At 42.8% G+C, this 25620-nt stretch overlaps 3 protein-coding genes across 7 annotated transcripts; 2 read left to right on the top strand and 1 right to left on the bottom strand.

The window, feature by feature from the left end:
- Positions 1–198: 198 nt before the first annotated feature.
- abcf1 (ATP-binding cassette, sub-family F (GCN20), member 1) lies at positions 199–10270 on the top strand. 3 transcript variants are annotated; one of them, XM_083685313.1, is made up of 27 exons: positions 199–415; positions 1030–1079; positions 1384–1458; positions 1562–1688; positions 1911–1945; positions 2037–2111; positions 3055–3114; positions 3504–3620; positions 3708–3773; positions 3893–3970; positions 4133–4228; positions 4410–4532; positions 4763–4863; positions 4953–5038; positions 5169–5308; positions 5547–5695; positions 5907–5990; positions 6219–6343; positions 6978–7090; positions 7200–7371; positions 7538–7612; positions 7760–7830; positions 7945–7977; positions 8091–8259; positions 8874–8938; positions 9465–9537; positions 9744–10270. In XM_083685313.1, the coding sequence occupies exons 1-27, from the start codon at positions 346–348 to the stop codon at positions 9908–9910; spliced, it is 2595 nt and encodes an 864-aa protein (XP_083541439.1). In that variant the 5' UTR covers positions 199–345; the 3' UTR covers positions 9911–10270. The 3 variants fall into 3 exon arrangements, with proteins under 3 accessions (XP_083541439.1, XP_083541440.1, XP_083541441.1); XM_083685314.1 differs by having other exon boundaries at positions 199–410; positions 1028–1079; XM_083685315.1 differs by lacking the exon at positions 3055–3114.
- Positions 10271–10458: 188 nt separating this feature from the next.
- mrps18b (mitochondrial ribosomal protein S18B) lies at positions 10459–12918 on the bottom strand. Its single transcript, XM_083685316.1, has 7 exons — positions 12828–12918; positions 12207–12369; positions 11999–12096; positions 11664–11732; positions 11443–11509; positions 11018–11077; positions 10459–10876 (listed from the first exon to the last, which is right to left on the bottom strand). Exons 1-7 carry the CDS (start codon positions 12906–12908, stop codon positions 10683–10685), a joined length of 732 nt encoding a protein of 243 aa, XP_083541442.1. The 5' UTR covers positions 12909–12918; the 3' UTR covers positions 10459–10682.
- Positions 12919–13380: 462 nt separating this feature from the next.
- On the top strand, positions 13381–25332 carry ppp1r10 (protein phosphatase 1, regulatory subunit 10). 3 transcript variants are annotated; one of them, XM_083684458.1, is made up of 18 exons: positions 13381–13494; positions 13673–13958; positions 18173–18281; positions 18552–18638; positions 18822–19009; positions 19112–19201; positions 19310–19450; positions 19601–19709; positions 19828–19952; positions 20079–20188; positions 20325–20484; positions 20642–20788; positions 20902–21142; positions 21272–21347; positions 21516–21761; positions 21871–21997; positions 22147–22521; positions 22676–25332. In XM_083684458.1, the coding sequence occupies exons 3-18, from the start codon at positions 18175–18177 to the stop codon at positions 22846–22848; spliced, it is 2502 nt and encodes an 833-aa protein (XP_083540584.1). In that variant the 5' UTR covers positions 13381–13494; positions 13673–13958; positions 18173–18174; the 3' UTR covers positions 22849–25332. The 3 variants fall into 3 exon arrangements, with proteins under 3 accessions (XP_083540584.1, XP_083540586.1, XP_083540585.1); XM_083684460.1 differs by having other exon boundaries at positions 19828–19931; XM_083684459.1 differs by having other exon boundaries at positions 13673–13743.
- The last annotated feature ends 288 nt before the right edge of the window (positions 25333–25620 follow it).

The raw sequence follows: 25620 nt of genomic DNA on the forward strand, positions 1-25620 counted from the left end.
CATAACAAAAAAAAGCCTACTTTCTGCTGTTCTTGTTCTTGTTGTTACATTGTTGCAGCTGGCTCAAAAATGTTTTGCGACAATGTTGCACAGACTGGCTGTTCTGACGCAAGCCTACGGATGGCGCTGTGGGATATTGCTCCAAAATCTCTGTCAACTAGCCGCAATGAAACTCTGTGGTAGCCGTCATCATCGAGAGTGTGGGAATCTCAGGCCGCATGTGGGTCTGAGAGAAAACACTTGAGCATCACTGACAGCTGCTTTTATCTGCTTTTTTACCACCGGTAGAAGTTATTATAACCAAGACAGTGCAGGTATTTTCATATAAGAAATAAAGTCCCGAAAATGCCCAAGAAATCGAAAGAAGATGCTGAATGGGAAGGGGAAGAGGTGGCACCGGCGGCGGCAGCAGCAGGTAACTTACGCCAGCCAAGCTAGCTAGCTAACAGTTACACTGCAGAACTGCTAACTGCAACACAGCTCTTTAGTGCAGTGGAGGTAGTTGGGTCGTTGGCGGTGGATAGGGTAGTTGCTATTTGTCCTAATGTGATGATTCTTTTGATACAAACAAGCAATCTGGCTCACGGTCTTAAATGTCTGGAAGTATTTTGCGACATTGATTCACGTTAGCTAGCTATGACAGCAGTAGCTAACTCTAGCTATCATCCTCATCATCACATTGGCATTGTTGTGAAATGATGCAATGTCTACTTCATTGTAGGCAACTTGGCGAGTCTAAAGTGCTACAGCTAAATCCACGACGACCCCTTATTCTACTTGGCTGTTAAATCTACATACCCTAATCTATCACTCATACTTACTTCTTGTAGAACACTGTAGCTAGCTGCCATAGTCATTGTTTAAAGAACTGCTGTGTTGTCACTTGTTAAAAGTTATTCAGAAAATGCGCCCCCCTGCTCTGTAGGACATTCAGCACCTGTGTCTTTGTCTGTGTATATGTTGATGACACACACTTTTTGTCTCAACTAGGACTGTATTTTTAAAACGTTTATTTTTTCTCCCTCTTAGCTGAAAAATCAGTAAAGAAAGGAAAGAAAGATAAGAAGGGGAAGAAAAGCGTGAGTAACTACCCATCTCTTAGTGTATTGATTTCCCACTGATGGAAATATTTCACAACATTTTCACGTGGTGAACATTCATCACTGTATTGATGTCTTCATTGGTCATTTATAAAAATGTGAAGGTAGTGTTGTATTTGGACTGACATAAGTTAGTTAGTAAGCCTACTACTTAGAATAGAATTCAACAGTCATGCTGAATGTGTCAACTTGCCTTAGGAATACCACCATTGTTTTCTATCTAACTGTCCTATTTTCTTTTTGGAAGTGACATTTCTCATCTCTCACCCACTCTCTCACCCAGTTCTTTGAGGAGCTCTCCTCAGACCAACCTGAAAAGAATGATGAAACTCCCATGAAAGAGACACAGGGAAAGCAGGTACTTTTCAAGTGAAGTGAAATGAAACCAAGTTAGTTCAGACGTTATTGTGGTAATTTACAGGTAGTCATGTTTTCTAAACTTGCAACTTGTTTGCTGTCAGCCTCAGAAGAAAAAGAAAGACCGCCGAAAAGGAAAAGGAAGAGGTGACGATGACGATGATGATGATGATGTCATGGAGAAACTGAAGAAGCTGTCAGTGCAAGCCAGTGATGAAGAGGAGGATGAGAGTAAATTGATTACTTGAATACCTATAGCAGAAGATTTGAAAATGGGGTGTATTTTGTCATTATCATGTTATAGAAAGGCCCCAGTAGTATGTCAAAGAAGATGGTGACCCTAACCCTAACCCAAGTTGCCATCTGTTAATGTTTTGTATGTTTTGTATGTGAATGTTTTGTATTGGGCATTGATAGCTTCTGATCAATTTGTTTGTCTCACCTTTGTCCCAGTTGCGGTCCCCAGTAAAGGCGGCAAAAGAAATAAGGTGAGCCTTGTGCATCATATCTCTTAACTGCCTTCAGTTGGACAAGCAGCATTGGCTTGGGATATTAACCCATGTGTGTTGGGTCTCTCAGGGTGGGAACATATTCGCTGCTCTAGGGAGTGATGAAGATGGAGGCGATGATGATGAAGATGAGAGGCAGAAAAAGGTCTGCAGCTATTTTCTATTTATGCTCAAAGATGCATGCAATGCAGGACACCTGTAATTTTACTCCTTGTTTTAAAATGTATTTGTAAAATGTGCCTGCATTTGTATTGAAATATATGGCATGTAATGCTTAACTGTAACTATCAAAAAGCAACAAAAAGTGGTGTTTTATGTGTAAGCTGGTGGAATCCTAACTTACACGCTTAAGTCAAAACATTGTGCCAATTTTCTCATTGATGTCAATGCAAGATTTACACAAATGTCAGAGTTACACACACAGATGATGTCGAGTTAGGATTCCACCCTGAGTTTGTTAACAGTGAATGTGTATCAGCAAAACAGTTATCCTTTGTACACTCTGTCTGACTACAAGTGTGCTGTCACATTGCCAGTAGTGAAAGATGGGCCTTTTACCTTGTTTAAATCAAATGGTGGATAATTCTCATGATTGGGGTGGGGATAGTTGTGGCGAGTTGCTATTGCAGATTCTAAAAATACTCGCTTTCCTTTTCAGAGGGCCAGCTGTATGAATGTGTATGTGTTCACTAATTAATTACATCCCACTATGCTCTCCGCATGTTTGTAAATTCCTAACAAATCCATCCGTAGCCCAACTGTCTGTCTGACCATTTCAACACTCATTCCTTTTCGCCTGTCTGTCCTTTCATTTGGACTACTTGCTCTCAACAGTCAATATCAGTGTCCCCTCTGATACCTATAGTATATCATTCCATTGCATTTCATCATGCATTTGTGTGTGTGTTTGACAAATTTGAATTGGCCAGGAGGGTTGCCACATGCAAGACACTTGGAATATAATGATAGTTTTTTCAGCTACACCGTCTTTTCCTCAGACAATGTTGGGCCTATGATGTGAAGGGTGCAGGGGAAGCTCTCCTATTAAGAAATTGGTTTGTGTGCACGTCTGTGCGTCTTTGATACAGGAGGTTGAGAAGGTGTCTAAGGGCAGGAAAAAAGATAAACCTAAGCCCAAGAAACCCAAGGTTGGTAACGGAATGTGTTTCTACTCTCTCCGTCTTTGCCTGAAACATACCTCTCCATTCTTTCCTTACACAGACCATACCCTTTTTTTTTGTCCCTTCCCCTGCTTTTCTATACATTTCACTGCAACAGGGTTTGGTAACAAAGGCAGCACATCTCCCAAACAGCACGCTCCTTTCTTCCTTTCAACAGACTAACCATTTTATTTCACACCGTTCTCACTCTTCTTTGTGTGTTCCTCCCTAACAACCCCTCTTCCTCGTTCACTTGAATTACCACCTCATTCATTTGCGGATCTAACTCTCTGAATTGCTCAACCATCAGTCTGATTTCAGTCCCTAAATGAAGAAGGGACTCTGCTTCTCACTCTCTCTTTCTGAAATCAAACCAGGCTCCCTCTGATGATGATGATGATGAGGAGGAGGAGGAGGAGGAGGCAGAAAAGAAAGATGAGGACGAGAAGAAAGCTGTGAAAAAGAACAAGAAACCAGAAGCCAAACCTGCGAAGGTGACAAGCACTCTCTCGTACTTTCTGTGTATGTGTGTCTCCGTGGAGGTCTATGAAAAGGAATCATCTTTGTGTCTATGTACTTAGGCACCAGAGGAAGATGAAGAAGAGGAGAAACCCCAGCCAAAGAAAGGCAAGAGAGAACAGCCCAAGGTAAGTGAAGAGTACTGTTGACGGACTTGGTTGAACTGTTTTCTTTTTGGAACGTAGGAAACGGTCATTCGTAGCATTACCTTCGGAACCATAATGCAGTTCTACTTGTCCCTCTTAAGAAGGGGAAATCTGCTCGTCAGCCTCGCAGTGAAGATGAGGATGAGGACGAGAACAGCGATGAAGACGACACAATGTTGGTATGTGTTTGAACGTCTAATCCTGAGTAGGCTTTGTAAATAATCATTCCCAGCATCAAGCATCTCTAAAGGTCTCTCTTACTCTCTCTCCTTCTGTCTCTCTCTCTATCTTATGCTATATATCCCTATCCAACTATTACCATCTCTCTCTCCAACCGTTAGTGTGCAGAGGACGTTATAGCAGAGCAGTGCAGGGAGAAGGATGACGACCCCTTCGCCAACATGAGCAAAAAGGAGAAGAAGAAAAAGAAGAAAATGGTAATATGTCCACACTGATTCTGTTTAGAGCGTTTGGACCAAGGCCATGAACATTATGCCCGTATTGGGAGCTTCTGCATGTTTGTGACTGTGTCACTCCAAAATTGTGCTAAACAGTTTACTGCCTGTATGGTTCCAGAGCTGAATGCCTGTATCTCCTTGTGCGTTTGTGTGACCACAGATGGAGTACGAGAGGCTGGTGGCCAGTGTGCGCGCTCAGAATGCTGAAGAGGGAGACTTCTCTGTTTCTGTGGCTGAGATGTCCTCCAGACAGGCAATGTTGGAGAACGCCTCTGATATCAAGGTGACACTCAAACTCCCCTAGACTGTCTTTATACAGTAAAAGTGGGACCCATATTGTGCTCTATGGCTACTGAGCTTACAGACATACAGGATATAGTCTTTATAGAATAGTCTCTCTCTAGTCTTTATAGAATGCAAGTGGGAGTCTCCTAAGATTTACTTTATAGCTACTTTAGTACTTTACTTTAGTTTCTGAGGACACTTATTTTATGTATTTTTTTTCTCCCTCAGCTGGAGAGGTTTAGTATATCTGCTCACGGAAAGGAGCTCTTCATCAACGCTGACCTTTTGATTGTGGCAGGAAGGCGTTATGGTCTGGTTGGACCAAACGGGTAAGTCCTTACTGACCCGATATTCATGTCTTTGTTGTTGCTGGTTGTGAATGGTCTGGTCCCTAATGTTGTCCGTCTCTCCTTTCCAGCAAAGGGAAGACCACTCTACTGAAACATATCGCCAACAGAGCCCTCAGTATTCCTCCCAATATTGATGTGCTGCTCTGTGAACAAGGTATATGACCTGTCCCGCCCACAATTTCTCTCTTTCTCCATCTCTCCCTCCCGCCCTCCCTCCCTCCCTTTCTCTCTCTGTCTCTCCCTCCCTCTCTCTGACTCCACTGCCCCTCTGTGCCCGTCCTCAGAGGTGATTGCTGACGACACTCCAGCGGTCCAGGCGGTGCTGAAGGCGGACACCCGTAGGCTGAAGCTCCTGGAGGAGGAGAGACAGCTGCAGGCTCTGCTGGAGAAGGGAGAGGACAGTGTCGGAGAGAGACTGGAGAAGGTGAGGGGGGGGGGGGGAGGATAGCATGAGATGGCATCTGGGGAAGTTTCGGAAGCCATGCAATGTTGAGAATAACGTCAGGTATGTCGCTGTGTAAGTGTCCGTCTTTCCAAATTACACGTCATTGAATGCTTTCATTCACTAGCTATGACTGACTATGAGGCCAGGTTGAGTGTCGTAACACTGTTGATGCTCTGCAGTGAGTTAGTATGTCCGTGTGTGCTGTCGTCTCTCTCAGGTGTACGAAGAGCTGAGGATTATCGGAGCCGCAGCAGCCGAGGCCAAAGCACGTAGAATCCTGGCTGGTCTCTCCTTCACCCCTGAGATGCAGAACAGAGCCACAAAGAAGTTCTCTGGAGGCTGGAGGATGAGAGTCTCCCTAGCTAGGTACACTAATGTCGTATTAGTAGAACCTCAGGCACTGATCAAAAATTATAGATTGATTTAATTCATTTATTGGTTGTCAGAGCAGTCATGTGTTGCACAACCTTGAGAAAGCTTTACACAAGTATTCTACTTTGGAGTCACTAGGCTCCCTTGAGGCTTATCGTAGGTTTCGAGGGAATGTTGAGTCTTGTTTTGTACCTGTCGTTCTTAGAGCTCTCTTTATGGAACCAACTCTGTTGATGCTGGACGAGCCCACCAACCACCTGGACTTGAACGCTGTTATCTGGCTCAACAAGTACAGTGCAGACTTTTACTATGTCTTCCTGAGTTGATATGTCTGTCTGTCTGTCTGTGAAACATCATTTCTCACCCTCTTGTCTTCATAAACAGTTCCTTTTCATGTGGCATCAGGTAGCTTGTTGCTTGGACCTCTCACCTGTTGTATGGGCTTGTTGTTTGTCTGCATATGTGAATCATTGAGGTGAGTTGTCTAATATGTGAGTCTCTCTTCTTTAACTTCAAGCTACCTTCAAGGCTGGAAGAAGACCCTTCTTATTGTATCTCACGACCAGAGCTTCCTTGATGAAGTGTGTACAGACATTATCCACTTGGACTACCAGAAACTCTTCTACTACAGGGGAAACTACTGTAAGTCTACACCGTTACAAGCACAAATACCGTCTGTTGGCTTCTCTGTCCATTGAATGTCAACATTATGAAGAAACACACAAGTGATAGTGATGCGTGTGCTCAGATCAATCAAAAATAAAAGCGAGATCAGGTTGTGTGTTCCTCTAAAATTTCAAATTAGAGAATATTTTATGTTCATTCAAGATTTGTATTCTGCTTGTTTGTTTCCGTCTATCCTACTTTCCCCCTAATTGGTATCTGTAAGTATCTACTATACCGCCAAATACGTTTAATATACTTTTTTTTTTTTAAGAAAAGCGAGGCTGCAAATGGTTAGAAGCCAATGATGGCAGCCTTGGCGGATTTGAATACTATTTTTGTTAATATATGTAAGTAGGTAGTCGCCTAATTGGCATCTGTAAATAGCTGCTATACCGCGAAATACATTTAATATTTGCTGGTTCGGGTCAAGTTCAGATCATTGTTTTATCTGCATATCGGGTCAAGCGGACTCAGGCCATGTCTATGAAACTGTGGGGTGGGGGTCCATAAATAGCCGACCCGCGAATCACTACAAGGGGGGGGGGGGGTATTTTACCAGTGGTTTGTTCGATGTACGTTTATCCTAAGCCATGTTCTGCGTGTCTCGTAGTGACCTTCAAGAAGATGTATGTGCAGAAACAGAAGGAGCTCCAGAAACAGTATGACAAACAGGAGAAAAAACTGAAGGACCTTAAGGCTGGAGGAAAGTCTACCAAACAGGCTGTGAGTAAATCTCTCTCTCTGGCTGAGTCCCACTTGATCTTTATACTCTCCCCCTGTCGCTGTATCCCTTCTGTTATCTCACACTTTGATCCCTTGTTGACTCTCACAGGAGAAACAGACCAAGGAGGCCCTGACCAGGAAGCAACAGAAGGGAAAGAAAAAAGGAGTGGAGGAGGAGAGTCAGGAGCAAACAGAGCTGCTGAAGAGGCCGAAGGAGTACTCTGTAAAGTTCACCTTCCCCAACCCACCCCCCCTCTCTCCGCCTATCCTGGGACTGCACAGTGAGTACTCCGTTCGTCCTTTCTCTTCCTCTGCTCCAGTGGAATCCAGGCGACTGCAATGCAGTTGGACTGGAATGCGCTCAATTTGATATTTAATTATGGAGAGGATGTGTCCTATGAATGAGTAATACAATGGGTGATACTGTTCTGTCTCTCCCTAACACAGGTGTTGACTTTGCCTTTGAGGGTCACAAACCACTGTTCAAGAACGTAGACTTTGGAATTGACATGGAATCTAGGAGTAAGTAGAATACTTTCAATTTGCAGTCCTAGACAGTATATAGATGGCACCCTAACTCAAATCCCTGGGTTGGCTCTCAGATTGTTTGTTTCCATTCCATGTTTCAGTTTTGTCATTAGTCTAATGCGTGTGGTTTTCTTGTTCTAGTTTGCATAGTTGGACCCAATGGAGTCGGGAAGAGTACCCTACTACTGCTTCTCACTGGCAAGTTAAATCCGGTGAGTGAGCATTTGAACTGATACTTCATGAAGTCCCTGCTGTGTGAAATTGTGAAATCTACCATGGACTGATATGTGGAATCGTGAGTGAATTTGCTTTGTTTTGCCTTTCAGACAAAGGGGGAAATGAGAAAGAATCATCGGCTGGTGAGTAGCTTGTCTTCATTTTTGCTCTTGCACCCTCAAATGGGTCTTTTATCAGTGCTGTGCTCTCTGTCGTAACCTCTGTCTCAATATAATATTATTCTGTCTGTCCGCAGAAAGTGGGCTTCTTCAACCAGCAGTATGCTGACCAGTTGAACATGGATGAGGCTGCAACAGAGTACCTCCAGAGGAACTTCAACCTGCCCTACCAGGACAGCAGGAAGTGCCTGGGTCGCTTTGGTCTGGAGAGCCATGCACATACCATCCAAATCTCCAAACTATCAGGTATCAACAATAATAGTATAGTAGAGTTTGTGGTAGAATGTAACAACAGTGGGTTGTAAAAAAAGGTTTTATCAGTACTTTTATCTAGTATTACATTTTGTTTTTAGTTGTTTTTTTTGGCACAAATAGGAAGACAAAGTTGGTACACACACTATACAGAATCCTCTTTTTAGGGCCCTCAATCAAGACTGGCAGCTTGTTGTAGCTGTCGGTTCCTCACTGTGGCCAACATTAAACTCTTCCCATGGTCTGTTGGTTTTCCCCCAGATTTTCAAAGGGGATAGTCAATTCAGTTGGAAGGAACAAACCCCTTTTGAACTAAAATTCTTAGAAGCCAATGATTGCAGCCATGGCGGATTTTTATGATATTTGTTGATATCTGTAAGGAAGTAGTCGTCCCAGGATGTGTGATGTACATTTGCTGAGCCAGTCTACCTGTAATGTCATAACGTCCTGTGGTTGTCCTCAAAGAAAGAAAGAAAGAAAGAAAATAAATCCTCTTTTTAAGACTACTGTGAGAGGTATTGGTCATGCAATTGGTCACCTCGTAATATGGTGGGTGAAGAGACCCATGTCAGTGTCTAAATCTCCTCTTTTTATTTCTCCTTTCACAGGTGGTCAGAAGGCTAGGGTGGTGTTCGCTGAGCTCGCCTGTCGGCAACCTGACGTGCTTATCCTGGTGGGTACCTGAGCTGCCATGTTCAATGTCTTTGTGAAAACAGAGTTGAATAACTCACTCTGTTTCCTTGTTCCATGCACACACCATGCAAATCTCCAAACGATCAGGTATCAACAATAATAGTATGAGTTTGTGGTAGAATGGAACAACAGCAGTGGGTTGAAAACATTTTTTACCAGTACTTTCATTCAGTATTAAGTTTTGTTTTTATTTAAATTTTTAGCACAAATAGGAAGACGAAGTTGGTACACACACTACACAGAATCCTCTTTTTAGGGCCCTCAATCAAGACTGACAGTTTGCTGTAGCTGTCGGTTCCTCACTGTGGCCAACATTAAACTCTTCCCATGGTCTGTTGGTTTTCCCCCAGATTTTTAAAGGGGATAGTCAATTCAGTTGGAAGGGACAAACACTCCCCCATTCCTTTAAACCCAAATAGTTATGATCATTGATTTTGATCTGGATATGATTTACCGTAGCCTCTGAGTTGCCATGTTCAATGTCTCTTGTGTAATGTCTCTACCAGGATGAGCCTACTAACAACCTGGACATTGAGTCGATCGACGCCTTAGCAGAAGCCATCAATGAATACAAAGGAGGTAAGCATGCATGCATATAGCCTGAAACTGGTGCAACACCTCCCATGATGAATGCTTCTCACAACATCAAACACATTATTTGCATGCCATGAATGAATGAATGAATGAATGAATGAATGAATGCATGCAATATTCAGTCTTTGGATAATGTTGACTGTTTTTGTCTGTCGAGGTAATGTACTCTTCCTTTGGTCTTGTCCCACTAGCTGTAATCATCGTGAGCCACGATGCCAGGTTGATCACAGAGACTCAGTGTAACCTGTGGGTGGTGGAGGATCGCGCCATCAACGCCATCGATGGAGACTTCGAGGACTACAAACGGGAGGTGCTGGAGGCACTGGGAGAGACTCTGGTCAACAAGATCAAGGAGTGACCACAGCAAAGGCCAAAATATAAATGCAATGCAATATAACCCGCTTAAAGCAGGCCATATCATCGGCCCAGTGCTGGTGTACTGCAGTGTCCTTTAGGCCTATGAGAGCTACACTCTGGACAAGTGGGCGTATTTCACTCTGGTGACATGGGCAATAGGATGGAGAGAAAACTGCAAGATGTTGAAGTGTTAGTCACTTGTATAACATACTGAGAGGAAATTGCAATACATTAACGCTGGCTCCATTTATGTAGAAATAAAGCTCTTATTAACAGGGATAACAAATGAATGTCTGGGATTATATGATCAAGAACAGTATTTGCAACAGACGAAAGAGACGCAAAGACAAATAAATGGATTTTGCATCTTACATGTTGTGGTTTATTTGTACAACTTGCTCTTATAATGCATAATAATAATACACAGTGATACTCCATAGTATCATAATTACATGAACTGAAGTTGTAGTCTGTGAGCTTAAACAAGAGAAAAGGGCCAAGCCAGCGTTGTGTGACATGTGTTGGCCTGGTGTTTAATTAAGCCATGACATTTGAAAGGTAATAGCAGCTCGACAAAGTCCAAAAATTAACACAGACAATCATGTCAAACAAACTCTTTCGATACAGTTCTTGAATTGGTGTAAAATGCATGAATGTGTTGGACTGACCTAACAGTTGAGTCCGCATAACCTAAGAATGTTCCCACTATATCCAGAAAGCCCACGACACAGTATACATACAGTAAACACATTATTCCACTGATATACACACGTCTATTTGAGATAGGCCTTGTACATCTTCTTTACTTTAGCCACTTCTTTCTCATCGGGCTCAAGGGTGTTATACCATCGATACCAAGGGTCGCCAGTGGTCAGGGCTGGCGGAGGTGTGCTACCCACTGCATCATGGGAGTTGGAGTAGTCCTCTCCTGAGAAATTGACATAAGGAACCTGGAAGGCCAGCATTCCTGGAAGAGACACATTGGATAGACCATATTCAAATCGAGAACTTGTTCCTCACATTTATTTAGGATACATACATAGGATACACTTCTCTGCACCTCCTTGACTATGACTAGTTTGCTTACTCACAGATTGCCGCTACTTACCATGGCTTTTTGCAGAGTCGATTGCCTTGTTTAGTTGCTTTTGCTGCTTCATACACACACCTGGGACAAAAACAACAAGACAAGCAGGAGAGGGAAGACATATAATACAAACACAATAATGCGCTTGAATCATTGTGCTTAGTGGAGGTTCAGGGTTCAGTCCTTAACTTAGCAGAAGGCTATTGGCCTTGTAACAAATAGTTTGTTTTATGCATGCAGAACTGTTTACAACACTTGGAGCCATTCAGTTGTGGGTGTGTCAATTGTGTTGGGGTGTGTTGGCTGAACTGAGAATGGGGATTAGTCTAATCAACAAAACTCCCTTCTATGTAACCAATATGACCCAGTGATATGTTTAATTCATGGGTTTGTTATGGAACCATTAACAGAATTGTTCAATTGTCTCACAAGCACAATGGGGTTACCTGTTCGTGTGGGGTCGTACACAATTCCTGTGTACGGACTGATGAACTGCTGCAACAGTTTCACATTCTGAAGAAAGAAAACATCATTTGTGTGATCGATTAACAAGCAGTCGATTGAACACAATTTAACTCAACCTCAATAGCGAAATCACTTGTAAATAGTATGTTTTTCTCTTTTCTTTCTCAAGGCAAAGTGTATTACAAAAGGAACTGTAAGAGACCTGATAATGGATGATGACATTGGGATCTCTGCAAATTGGACAGGGGTTCCCACAGAGCCTGTGTGCTCTCTGATAAAGAGAAAACAGAAATATTGATGAAGGTTGAAGACTCCATAGTGTCTGCTGAGAAATTCACTAAATGCATCCACATTTGTCTGGCTATGTAAGCACATTGGTCTAATGGGAAAGGACAATTACGGAGACAGGAGTATAGCAAAGCAATGCCAGACAAAGAAACAGCAATAATATTAAGAAATAGTAAGCAATCATCAGACAGTAGTCAGAAAAAGAGAGAGAGAGAGAGAGAGAGAGAGAGAGAGAGAGAGAGCGCCTACAATGCAAGTCTTGCGTGTCTTCTGAGGGGGAATTCCTCCTTTATGGTTCCTCCTGTAATCAGACCACACTGGACTTGTTCCATAGCGCTCAATGTATTCTGTAAACAGGTGAGAAGGACAGGATGGTGGTGGTCAATGGTGGACAGACAGGGTAGCAAAAACAAGAGTGAATGAGTAAGTAACACATTGTGATATAGAGTGAGAGTACCTTCACTCTCCAGATAATCCCATGGTCTGTCTTTGTACCGGGCTAGAACCTCAACTGCGGCCTCGGCATCACTGTCCCTCTCAGGTGATGCTGCAGTGCACAAAGAGTGGCTGGACTGCACATGTGGAAAACCAGCCTGAATCCATACCCTGATAGGTAACTTCTGTTAAGATGGAGAAAAAAATAAAAGTTGACGACAGTCAGTCACAAGTCATAATGCCAGGGCTTTACATTGCCTATTATATCCTGGTTCTGACCCAATAAGTCTATGATTCTGAGTGACTAGCCATGCATGACATTTTGTGAAATACTGCATACTATTTGTAATCAGTTAGTACAGAACCCTGTAATACGCACAACATGTCCTTGTCATATAGCTATGCGCGGTCTGTTTCAAGTGTCAGGGTGAAACACAGGGAGTTGCATGTTGCATAAAATGTATTGTTTATGTATGTTGTTATGTAGCTAGCTAGCTGTTTATTAGCCAACGTTAGCAAGCTAGTAGCTACACTTACAGGTCACAATAAAACTGACAACCTAATGTGCAACATGTCTATAATAATGTGTTTAAGTATATTTGCTTATCAGACACACTCTATAAGAAAATAAATAGATATCTACCTTACTCTGATGAATATTCTGTAAAAATAAGGGTGACACTCGACACAAGATCCTTCCAATGCCTTGCATGGATGCTGCCATTTTTCCTATCTGTGGCGAGCCCAAGTTGAAAGGTTACAGGTGAAAGTTGAAGAGGAAGTAATTTTATTCATGTGTTTATATATTTTTTGTGTGTTTATCAAATAATACGACATTGGTATTGCCCCTACTTTATTTTCATTTCATTATGATTGTTATCCTAAAGCGTTTTTCTCGATTTTACTGCTTGACTCTTTTTGGCCACATCATGTGTCAGACAGCATGCTCGGGCAGCCATTTTAATTTCTGTAATGTATGCATAACCAAATGCGGTATAAGACCTCAGTGAAAATAAAATATTTTACTTTAAACACTGGTAGTACTATTATTTGGTATAGTGTTATGATGTATGCAACACCAGCAATAGGGATGTAAGAGGAATTGGAAGGATTTGTGGAAAACGTGTTCAACGGCATTTTTCAGCCGTTGAAAGGACAATGAAGGTCATTCTACAACATCGCGTGACTGGAAAAACTCCATTTTGTAAACGTGAAAACCTCTCGAATCACGTGAATATGACGTTAAAAACGTCATGGGGTATATAAACAAAGTCCCTCCCTTTCTGGGTCATTCCTGGATTTGTTCTGAGGTGAGTAACGTGCAAAAAGATGTGGCAATTTTGAACAAAAACGACTGCGCATTTAGCAATTTTATCCATATATCATCATTAGACACCTCTTCCAAGATTCAGGTGTGTATGAACACACGGTGAAATAGGTAATGAATACATTTTAAATGTGTTTTTCGTTTTGTGTCCTCTTTTACAGGTCTGAATTGTACCGCTGAAGATTGGGCGTCGAGGACTTTGAAATTCTATATTTCATATTTTTTTCTTCAAGTAATGGACATTTGATTACTATTTTTGCCTCAAGTTTGTTCCAGAAGGAAAAGCTAGCTTTTAGCTACCACAACCCCGCCCATAAAAGCAGTTTTCAGCCATTAAGATTGTTATAAAACCATGACGGTTGACGCTATAAAACTGATGTAACAAGATATCTGTTGCTGTAAAGCACAAATATAATATACCCGAGACGCTGAGGAGAGGTATTTATAGTAAGTGTTGCATTTCAAACGAATTTGAACCTAAATTCATCAAATTATCAAATGTATAGTTGTAGATTTGGGCTAGCCAGTCTCCGTACGGGGCTAGCTGTAACGTTAGCTTATGAGCTCACACAGGAAAGTGCGGAGTCCAAAAAGCTCCGTTTCTTTGTGTGTGAGACGGATTCATTAACCAAATTATGTTAACGGTGAGGAGAAATACACCAGGTAGTACAGTCTTAAATTTATCATAAGCAATCTATTCATAAAGATTGCCGTAGGCATAGTCAGGAAGCATTTTTTTCGCCTGTGAATTTGGATTTTTTTTCTCTGCCAAATTGATACTGAATTGAAAAGGGAGAGCTACGTGGAACAAACACCCAGCGCAATCTATACATAAAGATTGCTTAGATTGAGGATTACGGACTTCATTTACTGGGGGGAAATGGGTCATTTACCGTGCTAGCTAAACTAATTATGTCGTCGATAATGATAGAGAAGAAAATATCTACCTAGGTGTGCGATGTATTTATACGGCAATCTGAGGATAAAGATTGCAGGATTGAGATGCTCAGGGGGAAATGTTTCGAAAAACAACTTAACAGGCTTTCGGAGTAGCAACAATATGGCGGACTGGTTGTCGTTTTGTCCTTTGAGAACACTAGAGGCAATCATGGCTTCACTGTTTCTGGAACGAAAGTCGGGAGAACTGAAATGCGGAACGAGTTTAATTTTTTTTTTCTCTCGCATCGCAGATGTAGCCTTTTGTAGCTAACCATCTTCAGTCGGTGTAGCGATCCTAGTTTATGTGGTAGCAAATGTGTTGATGCGTCCAGTTTTGTAGACATTCATTGTTCTTTTTTACTCGCGGTTTAGCTGCTAGCCTACGAAGTGGTTAACAAAAACAGGGCAGGGCTTAGATGTATTTTCGGTGAATCACGAGCGTTTTTTTTTTTACGACACCCTCCCCCTGAATTTCGGGAACGAGAGCCTAGTTCCTAGTGCTAGGGCTGTGCAATGACAGATGTCTGGTTTCCCGTAGGTCTTATAAAGGCTGCGCGAAATGTCATTATGTAACTGTTATTTATAAGACGCCTCCAAGAAGGCATGAAGGCGGTCATTTATTTGAGCTTATTTCCCCCTAAATATTACTGTTTTTAGTAATTTATTTTAGGAAGGTGATTTTGATCAGAGTATGTAAAGACATTAAGAAAGGCACCCTATTGCTTGCAATTAATCCTTATTGACTAGGGTTAGGATTTTGTTTTCCTTATTGTAGGCCAGGGTTAATGATACTATATTGTAGAGGAAGGGATCTCTTGGTGTAGGGCCCAGAAATGTGTTGTAATTTGACGTTTGAAGTACTTGTTTACATTGTAAATGATGATTGATGATATCATTAGTCTGTGAGATGCCCCTTCAACTGAATTCTCGTCTTTGAGAAAATACCCCACAGCATTGTACCTCAGTGTATGAACATCCATTGAATTTCTCCCCTCCCCCTTCCCCCCAAATGAACTAAGCAAGTAGACTCATGTCTTTCAAATAACTTCTCTCTATTGACTCTGTGTACGTGTGTAACAGTTGTGACATTTACAGGAGTTGTGTGTTATATCCCGTGTTGTGGAGTTCTGAGACAATATAAAACTTCTACTACAATTAAACGGGTAAGACCAAACTGATTTCTCACATCATGTAAAAGTACATTAGAGAAGATCCATGTAATACTTGGACACAGTAATTAAGAGCATTTGGTAATGAAAATTACAATCAAATATTGATAACTAAAATGAATTAGCATACACATTAACATATAGATTATGCATTGTAAAAGAGAAAATGCATGCCGTTAAGTCCCGCCCCCTTTCTTAATCTGTTATGAAAAAGATGATTTGCGCAAAAATTGTCAGCCTAAACACAAACTATGTGAAACTAAATACTGAACTACTAAAATATGGGCATAAAATATATTCATAGTCCCAGTTATTGTCCTTCAACCATGCAAAGTAAATGTTATGCAATGGTTTGATTGCTTAGTTGAGATCTGTGCTTCATCTAAGGCTGATCTGAAGTGAAGACCGTTTTGTAGTATTGCCTTTATTGAGGCTGGGCAAAAAGACGTCGTCGGCTTACGTTAACATTTATTTATTTTTGTACACCAACTTCAACCACTCACCTACTCAGTAACACCCATATTGAATCAGTTATCGTTTTGAATAATGTGCAGCAACCATGCAATTTTAATAGACATTGTAGACATTTAATAGACATTGAATTACCACATTTATAATACACTCGTTAAAGTAGGTTAATCTGAATGTTACAGTTACCTAATTTTCTTAGATCACAGTATTGCAGATATATAGGGCATTGTACATTTTATAGTTATTCTGTAAATTAACCTATAGATGGCAGCAAATGATCATGAACTGGTATAAGAGAAAGTCTTGAGATTAGTTGGCAACCTGTTTTGTTAATAGTACAGTACAGGTTTTAATGGAATATGACTCTTAATTCTAATCATTGGCAATTTACATACTTGTTAATGTGTTATATGATTTATTTATGAAAGTACAATTTGTGTATTTAGTAAACACTCAGTAACATTGTTTAGGCCTATGCTTTCAAATACAATTTATTTTATTTATTGTTTTCCATTAGTAATTTGAACATGATAGAAGTATTAACGTTTATCATACCTCTGCGTCCTGCCTGACCAACGGAACTCCTTGGAGTTCTGCTGACACCTGAGACAAAATAGTTATTGGTAAAAAAAAAAGACTGCAGCTTTTCTTTTCAGTGGAGGTGGCTCTTTCTGAAGGAATCGGCACATCTCCATGCTTCACCTGCACCCTCACATGTTCTGTGCAGGTGTTTGTCAGCCATTCTAACAACCAGTGGTTTGCACATAGTTTAACAGTGCACACCTGGAACTTAATAGGTCTTCAGATTGTGTGTATGTGGGTTCAAAGTTGTTTTTTTTATGTAGATCGTTTTTTTATAAGGAATATTTTTCACCCTCACATGGGATATATTTGGCATATATTGTTGACTGTGTCTTGTTTTTATCTTATCCCACATCTCCAGAACAGTATCAGTAATGTAGCTTTCACAGCACTCACCAACAGTGACATGTTTATGAAAAGAAGTTGGAAAATTCCATACACTTATCTTTTACAGGCTTATTATATTTCAGTAAATAGAGCAGCACATTAACAACTAATGACTCCTTTCTTCCTAGTTGTCAAGCTCATTTCCAAGCCAACTTATACCTGTTTTTATTTCCTTTTGCTATGAACATGTATGGCTACACACTTTGTGAAAAGACAATCAATGAGCAATGCTAATGAACCAAAAGATTTTGTTTCACGCTTATTTGTAAAATTATACAAACTGTTGAATAAAGCATAGTCATTTGAATGTATTACTTTGGAGGAGTCCACATGAACATGAACTAAACAACTGTTCTGGAGTCTCATCATTTGACAGACTTATGTGCTTAACTGACTCCCTGCACCTCTACTGCCTTAGAGGCCCAACTCAGAACCACAATAGATTATTTTGCTGAAAGAAAGTGAACTGTGAACATAACCTGTAAGTCCCCCGGGTCTTTTGTATGCACCCAAGCCATGGAGAGGTCTAACGACAGCCAGTTGTAGAACAACAAAGGGAAGTTAACCGTCTGTCCTCTTCTCCCACAGCTATATCCCATATAACAGGCAGTCAGCCCTCAGAGAAGATGCAGATATCTAAGTATGAGGCAATACATCAGTGTCATGAAGCAATTCAGCGATACACCAAGGAATGCTGAAGCAACACTGAGCATTAGATAGGGGCCAGCTGAACATGTTTTTCTTGTGGGCAGTGAGGATTGAACATGGATTGGTGACATTGATAGGCCTCTGCAGTACTGCTTTCGGCGTTGTGGATGGAAAACCATGCAAACTTGTGCTTTGGGTTTTCGGTCGTGTTCATCTGATGGAAAGGTTTTTGAGTGGTTTAGTCCGGCGTGATTTCTGTAGGCGCTTTTATACAGGATCTATACCGTTTGTTCCACTCAGCTCTCCCAAAACAAAGTCAGTCTTGACAGGCCCTCGAGGACTTTCTAGTGCAAACATTACATTTGCATACTTATCCTTCTCGACGAAAGAAGTAATGTGTGTATGAGTATGTTGTATCCTGCTTTGGTGTGTGTTCTAAGTTTCCATGTTGTGTGTGTCCCTCAGGAATGGCGGTGGGCCCAGTGGACCCCAGGGAGGTTTTGAAGGGTGTGGAGAATCTGCTGGGGAAAGATGGAGAGCTCCGCAGCCTGGAGGGAGTACCCAAAGTGTTCAGGTAAGGAGTAGGAATTGTGGGATTCTCAGAAGATACATGGCTTAACCTGCCCTCGCTTTGACTCCTTAACCTTCAGTGTCGTCCAGCCTACTATCAGACCTTCTAGAATTTATTTTCAACCTTTTTGCTGAAATGGACCCTTTTTTTTACTGGAAGCTGCATATATTTGGATGCAATTTGTTTCTACTTCAATTAACTAAATTAAATTGTTGACATGCTGTAATAATTGTCCTTTGTTCTGACTGGTCTCTGTCTCGGTTTATTCCACAGTCTTATGAAAGCCACTCACAAAATGGTCAGCAGATGCATGTACCTGAATATCCTATTGCAGACCAAATCCCATGACATTCTCAACAGGTAAGCTCAACACTTGTTTTTTGTTCCTATTGATTTGTATGCTCTATTTAGCTGTTGTGTTTGTGATGCAAAGTCATTGATTGTGTTCTTTTTAGTTTTAGAAAACATTTGAATGGCCCATTTGAGTGTCAGTTATGTATTGCTGGCCTGTTTCATGATGTCATTTGTCCAACCTTCCTCCAGGTTTATCCGAGTGGGTGGCTACAAACTGCTCAACTCCTGGCTCACCTACTCCAAGACCACCACCAACACCCCCCTGCTGCAGCTCATCCTGCTCACACTGCAGAAACTCCCCCTCAAAGTGGACCACCTCAAACAGAACAACACAGCCAAGCTGGTCAAGCAATTGAGCAAGAGTGGAGAGACTGAGGGTAAGTCTCCCCACCTTTCACTTCTGTACTCCTTTTTTCCAGTGGTATGCTTGTTTTCCAAGGTGATGTGTTTCTAATGGCGTCTCTGTCTCTTTCCCTCAGAGCTGAGGAAGCTGGCATCTGTGCTGGTGGAGGGGTGGATGGCCATAATTCGCTCCCAGAGTGTATCTGCCAGTGGCAACTCTCCTGCAGGTACAGACTCCCAACCATTGATCCCCCCCATCACTCTTCTTTTCCTTCCTCTTCCGTTTTAAGTTTGTGTTTCTCTCCGCCTGCCGACACTTTTTCTGTGTCTCTCAGATAAGAAACGAAAGAAGGAGGAGTCTAAAGTGCCGATCCGAGATGTGAAGGCTGAAGCAGCAAAGGCAGTGGCAGAAGAGGAGAAGAAGAAGGAGAAGCCTAAAGCCCACGCCCCCAGTCATGCTAAGATCCGCTCCACAGGTACCACTCTTGCTCTGTCCGCACCGTTGTTCATACAGTAACATATATTCTCCCAAAGTTTGTGTCAGTTACTTCTTCCCCCTATGTAGATGAGTGAGTTACATCTCTCTATGTATGTAACGTTCTGAACCTGCGTGTTGTCGTCTCCAGGACTGGAGATGGATACTCCTATCCCCGTCCCTGTCAAGAAGCCCCCCCCTGTTGCACCCCAGCTCGGGGACAAGTACAACATCAAACCCGCTCTCCTCAAAAGACCCAGGTAAACTGCCTTACAGATTGGCTTGTAACAGAATGAAACGCTGTAGATGTTTGTAAAGTTGCCTCCTGGTGATTAAAAAAAAAAAAAAGGTACTTACCTGTTTGTTTTATCCTCGCAGCTCTGGTCCAACAGATGCCCCACCAGTGGAAAAGAAATACAAACCTCTCAATATATCTACCAACGCCACCAAAGACATCAAAGTCAAGATCATCCCTGCTCAACGTAAGTCCTCAACAGAAACATGTACGTGCTCATTTCTTTGGATACTTTTTGGAATTTTGGAAGTAAGGCTGATATCGATATCTACCTGAACTACCACTAGATTCTTCCAGCAGTCAGCCATGGTTCTAATCCACTTTTCCTCTACAGCCCTCGAATGCACAGGGTTCTTGGATGCCCTGAATTCTGCCCCAGTGCATCCCAACAAGCTCAAGAAGAAGAAATCCGGTTCCAAGGCTGTCTCTCCAACGTCAAACAAGGTACTAAAAGCGCATATGTTACACTACATAGAGCCTTACTCTCATACTGAATGAACCTCAATATGTGGTCTACTGCAGCGTGTGTACTAATGTTCCTGAGCACTCACTGATCTCTCTCTCTCTCTCTCTCTCTCAGCCGTGTCCTTTCGACAGCAAGCCTTCTTCCTACCCAGCCTCCCAGGCCAAGCCCTCGTCTCCAGAGGCCGCTGCCTCCACCACACCTCCCCATGAGACCCAGGAGCTGGAGCAGCCTGGCACCCCCGTGCCTGCTGAGGACCCTGAGGCCATGGACACTGGTAAGACTGAAGCTCTTTCAAACCCAAATAGGCCCTAATACTATCATTTAATTCCCTCCAGATCCATCTCTTGAAACTGAGGTTTTGATAACAAGGTATTCTGTATGATGTTCTTCATTCACACTTCTCTCTCTCTCGCTTTCTCTTTGTCTCTTAGGTGAGAAGCCCAATGCTCTGGCAGAGCCCCGTGGAGAGGAAGAGAGTCAGCTGACCAAGAAAGGAAAGAAGAAGAAGAATGTTCGCTGGGCAGAAGAGGAGCAGCTCAAAGAGTACTTCTACTTTGACCTGGACGAGACTGAGAGAGGTAAGACAACAACATTTCATGTCAAGTTACTGTTAAGTGGTATTTAATTTCAAAGAGGTTCAATGTACGGTCTGTCTGGTTAACTTAACTTCATTTATCTCTCTCTCTCTCAGTCAATGTCAACAAGGTGAAGGACTTTGGTGAGGCGGCGAAGCGTGAGCTGATGATGGACAGACAGACGTTTGAGATGTCCCGGCGTCTGTCTCACGACACCATGGAGGAGAGGGTACCCTGGACGCCCCCCCGCCCCTTGACCCTGCCCGCAGTCAGCTATGGAGCCAACAGCACAGAGAAGCTCACCCAGAGGGACCGCGAGATGGGCATCCTGCAAGAGATCTTCCTCACCAAAGAGAGGTAAGGGTCCATAGTCAGAGACTTCACTGAGTGAAGAGACTGCGTTCCTTGTTATGATGGCTCAGTGGAGAGAAGCTTTGTTTCTGAAGTGGGATGTGCTGACTGACTCCTTGTCCTCTCTCTCTCCAGTGTGCCTGACAGTCCTCACGAGCCAGACCCAGAGCCGTACGAGCCCATGCCTCCACGTCTCATCCCCCTGGATGAGGTAAGATGTCCTCCATAACCTTCTCTTACACACACACACACACACACACACACACACACACACACACACACACACACACACACACACAAGCACGCACACTTGACACATACAATCTTCGGAGTATCTTTTGTGTGTCCAGTTCATTAACTCCTCTGGGTCTCTCTGCAGGACTCCACCATGATGGACGACAGTTACATGGAGCCCATGGACACCAGCGCCCCGCCTGGCTCTGCCCTGGGCCCCGCCGAGGGCTCCAAGCTGCCCCCTGTCCTGGCCAACCTCATGGGCAACATGGGCAACATAGGCAACATAGGCAACATGGGCACCAGCGGGCGCAGCCCCCAGACCACGGGAACGCCCGGAGCCCCTGTTGCCCCCGCCGTCAACGTACAGGAACTACTCACCTCCATCATGGTAAGAGAGCATATCAAATGAAACCTGCATTCTGCCATACCATTAATCTGAGATGTGTCTCTTCGCCTGTCAGTATTGACTTTTTTTCCTCTTGTATCTTTCCGTCCAGGGTGCTCAGGGTAACCAGTCCACTGAAGACCTGATCAAGCAGCCCGACTTCTCAGACAAGATCAAACAGCTACTGGGTTCCCTGCAGCAGACCCAGAACCAGAACCCTCCAATGGGACCCCCACCAGGTAACCAGAGCTCAACAGACTTATCTCCCATCAAGATCTAGATATGATACAATGTTTATACCAAAGTCAAATCCATCACTTTTTTTCCACTAAATGTTACCCTATGATAGCATTATTAATAAGGGTATGATTCTTTTTTGTGTCTTCAGTCACGGGCTTGCTTGGCCACGGTCCCGGGATGAACAACATGAACATGAACAACATGAACATGCAGATGCCCATGAACGGAGGTTACCCCAACAAGCCCCCCGGTGCCCCCCACTACAACCACCCCCCACCCCCACACAACCATGGGCCCCCCTTCAACGCAGGCGGAGGCCCTCCCCGCATGATGGGACCCCCCCCACCCCAAGGGCGCGGCGCAGACAACGGCAACTACTGGGGGGACGACTCGATGAGGGGAGGGCCCCACAGGGGGGGTGGAGGAGGACCCTTCCACAGAGGCCGAGGGAGAGCAGGGGAGCAGGGCCAGGGCTTCAGAGGGCGAGGCCGAGGGGGTCCTAGAGGAGGCCACAACATGGGAGGTGAGTCTAGACGTCCGTTAGTCTGTCCTCCGGTTTTCTTAGTGGTTGTTGTGTTTTCTGCTGGTGTTATGGCAAGCTGTGACTGCACAACATTATTATTTTATGGGGGGGGATTAGTGTGTTCTAATTCTCCTCTCTCCTGTTATTTCCCCAGACATGTCCAAGAGGCCTGTGTGTCGGCACTTCATGATGAAGGGAAACTGCCGCTACGAGAGCAACTGTGCTTTCTACCATCCTGGTATCAACGGCCCACCCCTGCCCCCGAACCACCCTGCTTACAACAACCAACACAACCAGCACGTCTCACATCCACAGCATGGACACTAAAACGTGCCACTCCCCGGGGCCTACCACTAGGTGGCAAACTCTTGAATAAGATGGTTTATACCACTGGAACTGAGCACAGGCCACCATAGAGACAGTCCGCTACCTGACAGGGTGGTCATCTCCTCATTCACACTGCTTTAGTCTAAAGCTGCCACTACTGCTCTCCTACTAAACGTTGACCTGGGACTTCTCTGAAGACACGAGTAGGAGTCTATAAACACCGGAGGGTATTCTAGGTCCTCCAGTCCCCACACACCCTCAGTGGCAAAATGTCTGCCAAGAAATTCTGTATTTCCTGTTCATTTTTGCTCTGAATGTCCCTCAATCAGGGATAGAGGATATTTACACACACACACACACTGAACACACACACACACTGAACACACACCCTCTCTTCGTAAAAATAGGTGCTCGACAGCTGTGAGATGATCATTGATAGGTTTATAGGGGGTTTTTGTGATCATTTTTAACACAGTTGCTTCAGGTTGATGAAGATGTTCCACACTCGATGACCACTATGACAACGTTGCCGCTTTCGGTTGGTATATCAGCCTGCCCATCTTATATCACAGGTCTTCCCTATGCCATTCCCTATTCCCCAGTGTTAAGTCAGACCTCATCTTCATAAGGGGTTTAGGCTGAACAAGCTACAGCTAGTTGTGCAGTGTTGCCCCTGTCTCTCCAGCCCCATGTCCACAAGACGGGACAGGCTGGCAGACCTATTGTCAGGTCCAGAATTAATCTGATTTTCTCCCTCCAGAGTGGAGGTTGCACTGTGTTCAACTGTGGTTCCTCTGTTTTTCAAACTATTGTCAGAAAGATGTTCAAATGTCCACATTTTACAATTTCCTACCAAGTGGCATAGAGATGTGCAATTTCTGGCTTTAGGATTCAGACAGAAGGCAAGAAAATTAATGAATGTTTAAATGTACCAAATAATTCATACGTAGTAGTTCGACATATTAGACCGTTTGATATTGTTTGCCAGGTGTTCCCTACTCTTAGAAGGGGGAAGCTTGGTTGTTTTACACCCCAGAGAGACAATTCTTTCTTGATCTCATTCCCATTGTCACATTTTCATAGACGGAGAAGAGAATGAGCCTCAGTTATTATAGATCTGTAGATCTCAGAGGTGAGAGAGTGAGTTAGGAAGCACTTTAGAAAGATTATAAAAAAAATTCCAAAATCCAGCTGTCTCCCACCGGCCTAACAGGAAGTAACCATGTCCGCGCCACCTTGTGCTGCTTGTGCTGTGTTATATATCTAGCTATGCTTTAGAAAGGCTAGGCCTCTGACATTTCCCGCTAAAGAACAAATTATACAGCGTTGCGAACATATTTAATTGACCTCCCCATATGAATGGTCTAAGCACTGAACACTGTTAATGTTTATGTATTCTACTGAACTGATGCTAACAGCCATGTCAAAGTGCTACTTTTCCCCCTTGAAGTGACTGGTATGAATGTCAAAGGGTATCGATACGTTTGCCTGTCAGAAGAGAATGAACAACAGGAAAAAGCCCTGCTTGGTGTGACTGAGCCTTGTGAATAAGGGCTTTCCTACCTTCCAGTCAGGCTTAGCAGTGTACTCGTTTTATATAATATATTATATTAACAACAGTAACAAGACATCAGCTTTTTACCAGACGTATCTTAGATATTACAATCATGGCGGTCAAATGTCCTTGATGCCCTGAGACACAGTCCCCTTACAAGTGCATTTTCTGCCTATGTCTGTCACTACTTGTGTCCTTGCTTGCGCCTAAACCACACACACACTCAGTGTGTGGTCAGATTCACCTGCATTGGCTTTTATGGGCTTTAGTTTTGTTATGAGTGCTCTGTCAGTGTTAATATGAAGTCCAGCCAGGAGAGGCGAATCATTTTCTGGGTCAACTATTTCAAGTGTTTTCTGTGAAAACAGTGGCCTCCATGTCTCTTGTTGGGACTGTAATTATGTCATGTTTTTTTGGGGTTGGATTTTTTTCTTCCCGTTTTTATTTTGATACGATGCTGATGAAACAGACCTCTTTCCAATTGAGGTCCAGTTTTTTTGTTGAGAGAGCGAGATGTTTGTATTTATGTGTCTGTGTGAATGCATACACACATGAATACGCATACATATTATCAGTATAAGTATTTTGTACATGTATTAAATAAATGTCAGAAAATTACTTCCATGTGTGTTGCTTTGTGTCTATTTTGGGGGGTTTAATATGAAAACACTCCCCCTTAACCTTAACTGTTTCTAGTTCTTCGTATCTTATTTTATGTTAACATAACAGCCGTTATTAATATACATAATTTAGCGTTGCAATGGAGAAATTATCCTTTTTTATTTTGATACAATGTTAATGATATTGATCTCTTTCCGGATGAGGTCCAGTTTTTGTTAGAGAGAGATATTTGTATCTTTGCATCTGTAAATGCATGTACACACTCATTCATATGTATAAAACGTATGTTTTTACATGTATCAAATAAATGTCAGAAAATGAGTTCATGTTGCTTTGTCTTTTTTGGGAGGTCGGTGGGTCGGTAGGGGGGTTGGATAAAAAAAGTAAATCATTTGCGTAACATCGTCAGTTTCCTTATAGGTAGTAGCCATTAGAATTAAACACTATGTTAACAGTGTCGTTGATCATGGCAAAGAGCCAAGCCATGACAGTTTAATACAAAGACATTCAAGGAAACACTTTTGTTGGCCATCACACAATGAATAGCTTTCCAATTCTGACATAGTATAGGCCCTACTATTGTTCCATTTCATTAT

This window comes from Argentina silus (genome assembly GCF_951799395.1).
Source record: "Argentina silus genome assembly, chromosome: 14".
NCBI lineage: Eukaryota > Metazoa > Chordata > Actinopteri > Argentiniformes > Argentinidae > Argentina > Argentina silus.

Excerpts from the sequence above, each read along its gene's own strand:
- abcf1 (XM_083685313.1), top strand. The coding sequence starts at position 346 with ATGCCCAAGAAATCGAAAGAAGATGCTGAATGGGAAGGGGAAGAGGTG. Across the intron at positions 5,039-5,168 it reads TGTGCTGCTCTGTGAACAAG|AGGTGATTGCTGACGACACT; the intron begins GTATATGACCTG and ends GCCCGTCCTCAG. Across the intron at positions 7,831-7,944 it reads TCACTGGCAAGTTAAATCCG|ACAAAGGGGGAAATGAGAAA; the intron begins GTGAGTGAGCAT and ends TTTGCCTTTCAG.
- ppp1r10 (XM_083684458.1), top strand. The coding sequence starts at position 18,175 with ATGGCGGTGGGCCCAGTGGACCCCAGGGAGGTTTTGAAGGGTGTGGAG. Across the intron at positions 19,451-19,600 it reads TGCTAAGATCCGCTCCACAG|GACTGGAGATGGATACTCCT; the intron begins GTACCACTCTTG and ends TGTCGTCTCCAG. Across the intron at positions 20,189-20,324 it reads TCTCTCCAACGTCAAACAAG|CCGTGTCCTTTCGACAGCAA; the intron begins GTACTAAAAGCG and ends TCTCTCTCTCAG.
- mrps18b (XM_083685316.1), bottom strand. The coding sequence starts at position 12,908 with ATGGCAGCATCCATGCAAGGCATTGGAAGGATCTTGTGTCGAGTGTCA. Across the intron at positions 12,097-12,206 it reads GGATTATCTGGAGAGTGAAG|AATACATTGAGCGCTATGGA; the intron begins GTACTCTCACTC and ends ACCTGTTTACAG. Across the intron at positions 11,078-11,442 it reads GTACGACCCCACACGAACAG|GTGTGTGTATGAAGCAGCAA; the intron begins GTAACCCCATTG and ends TTTTTGTCCCAG.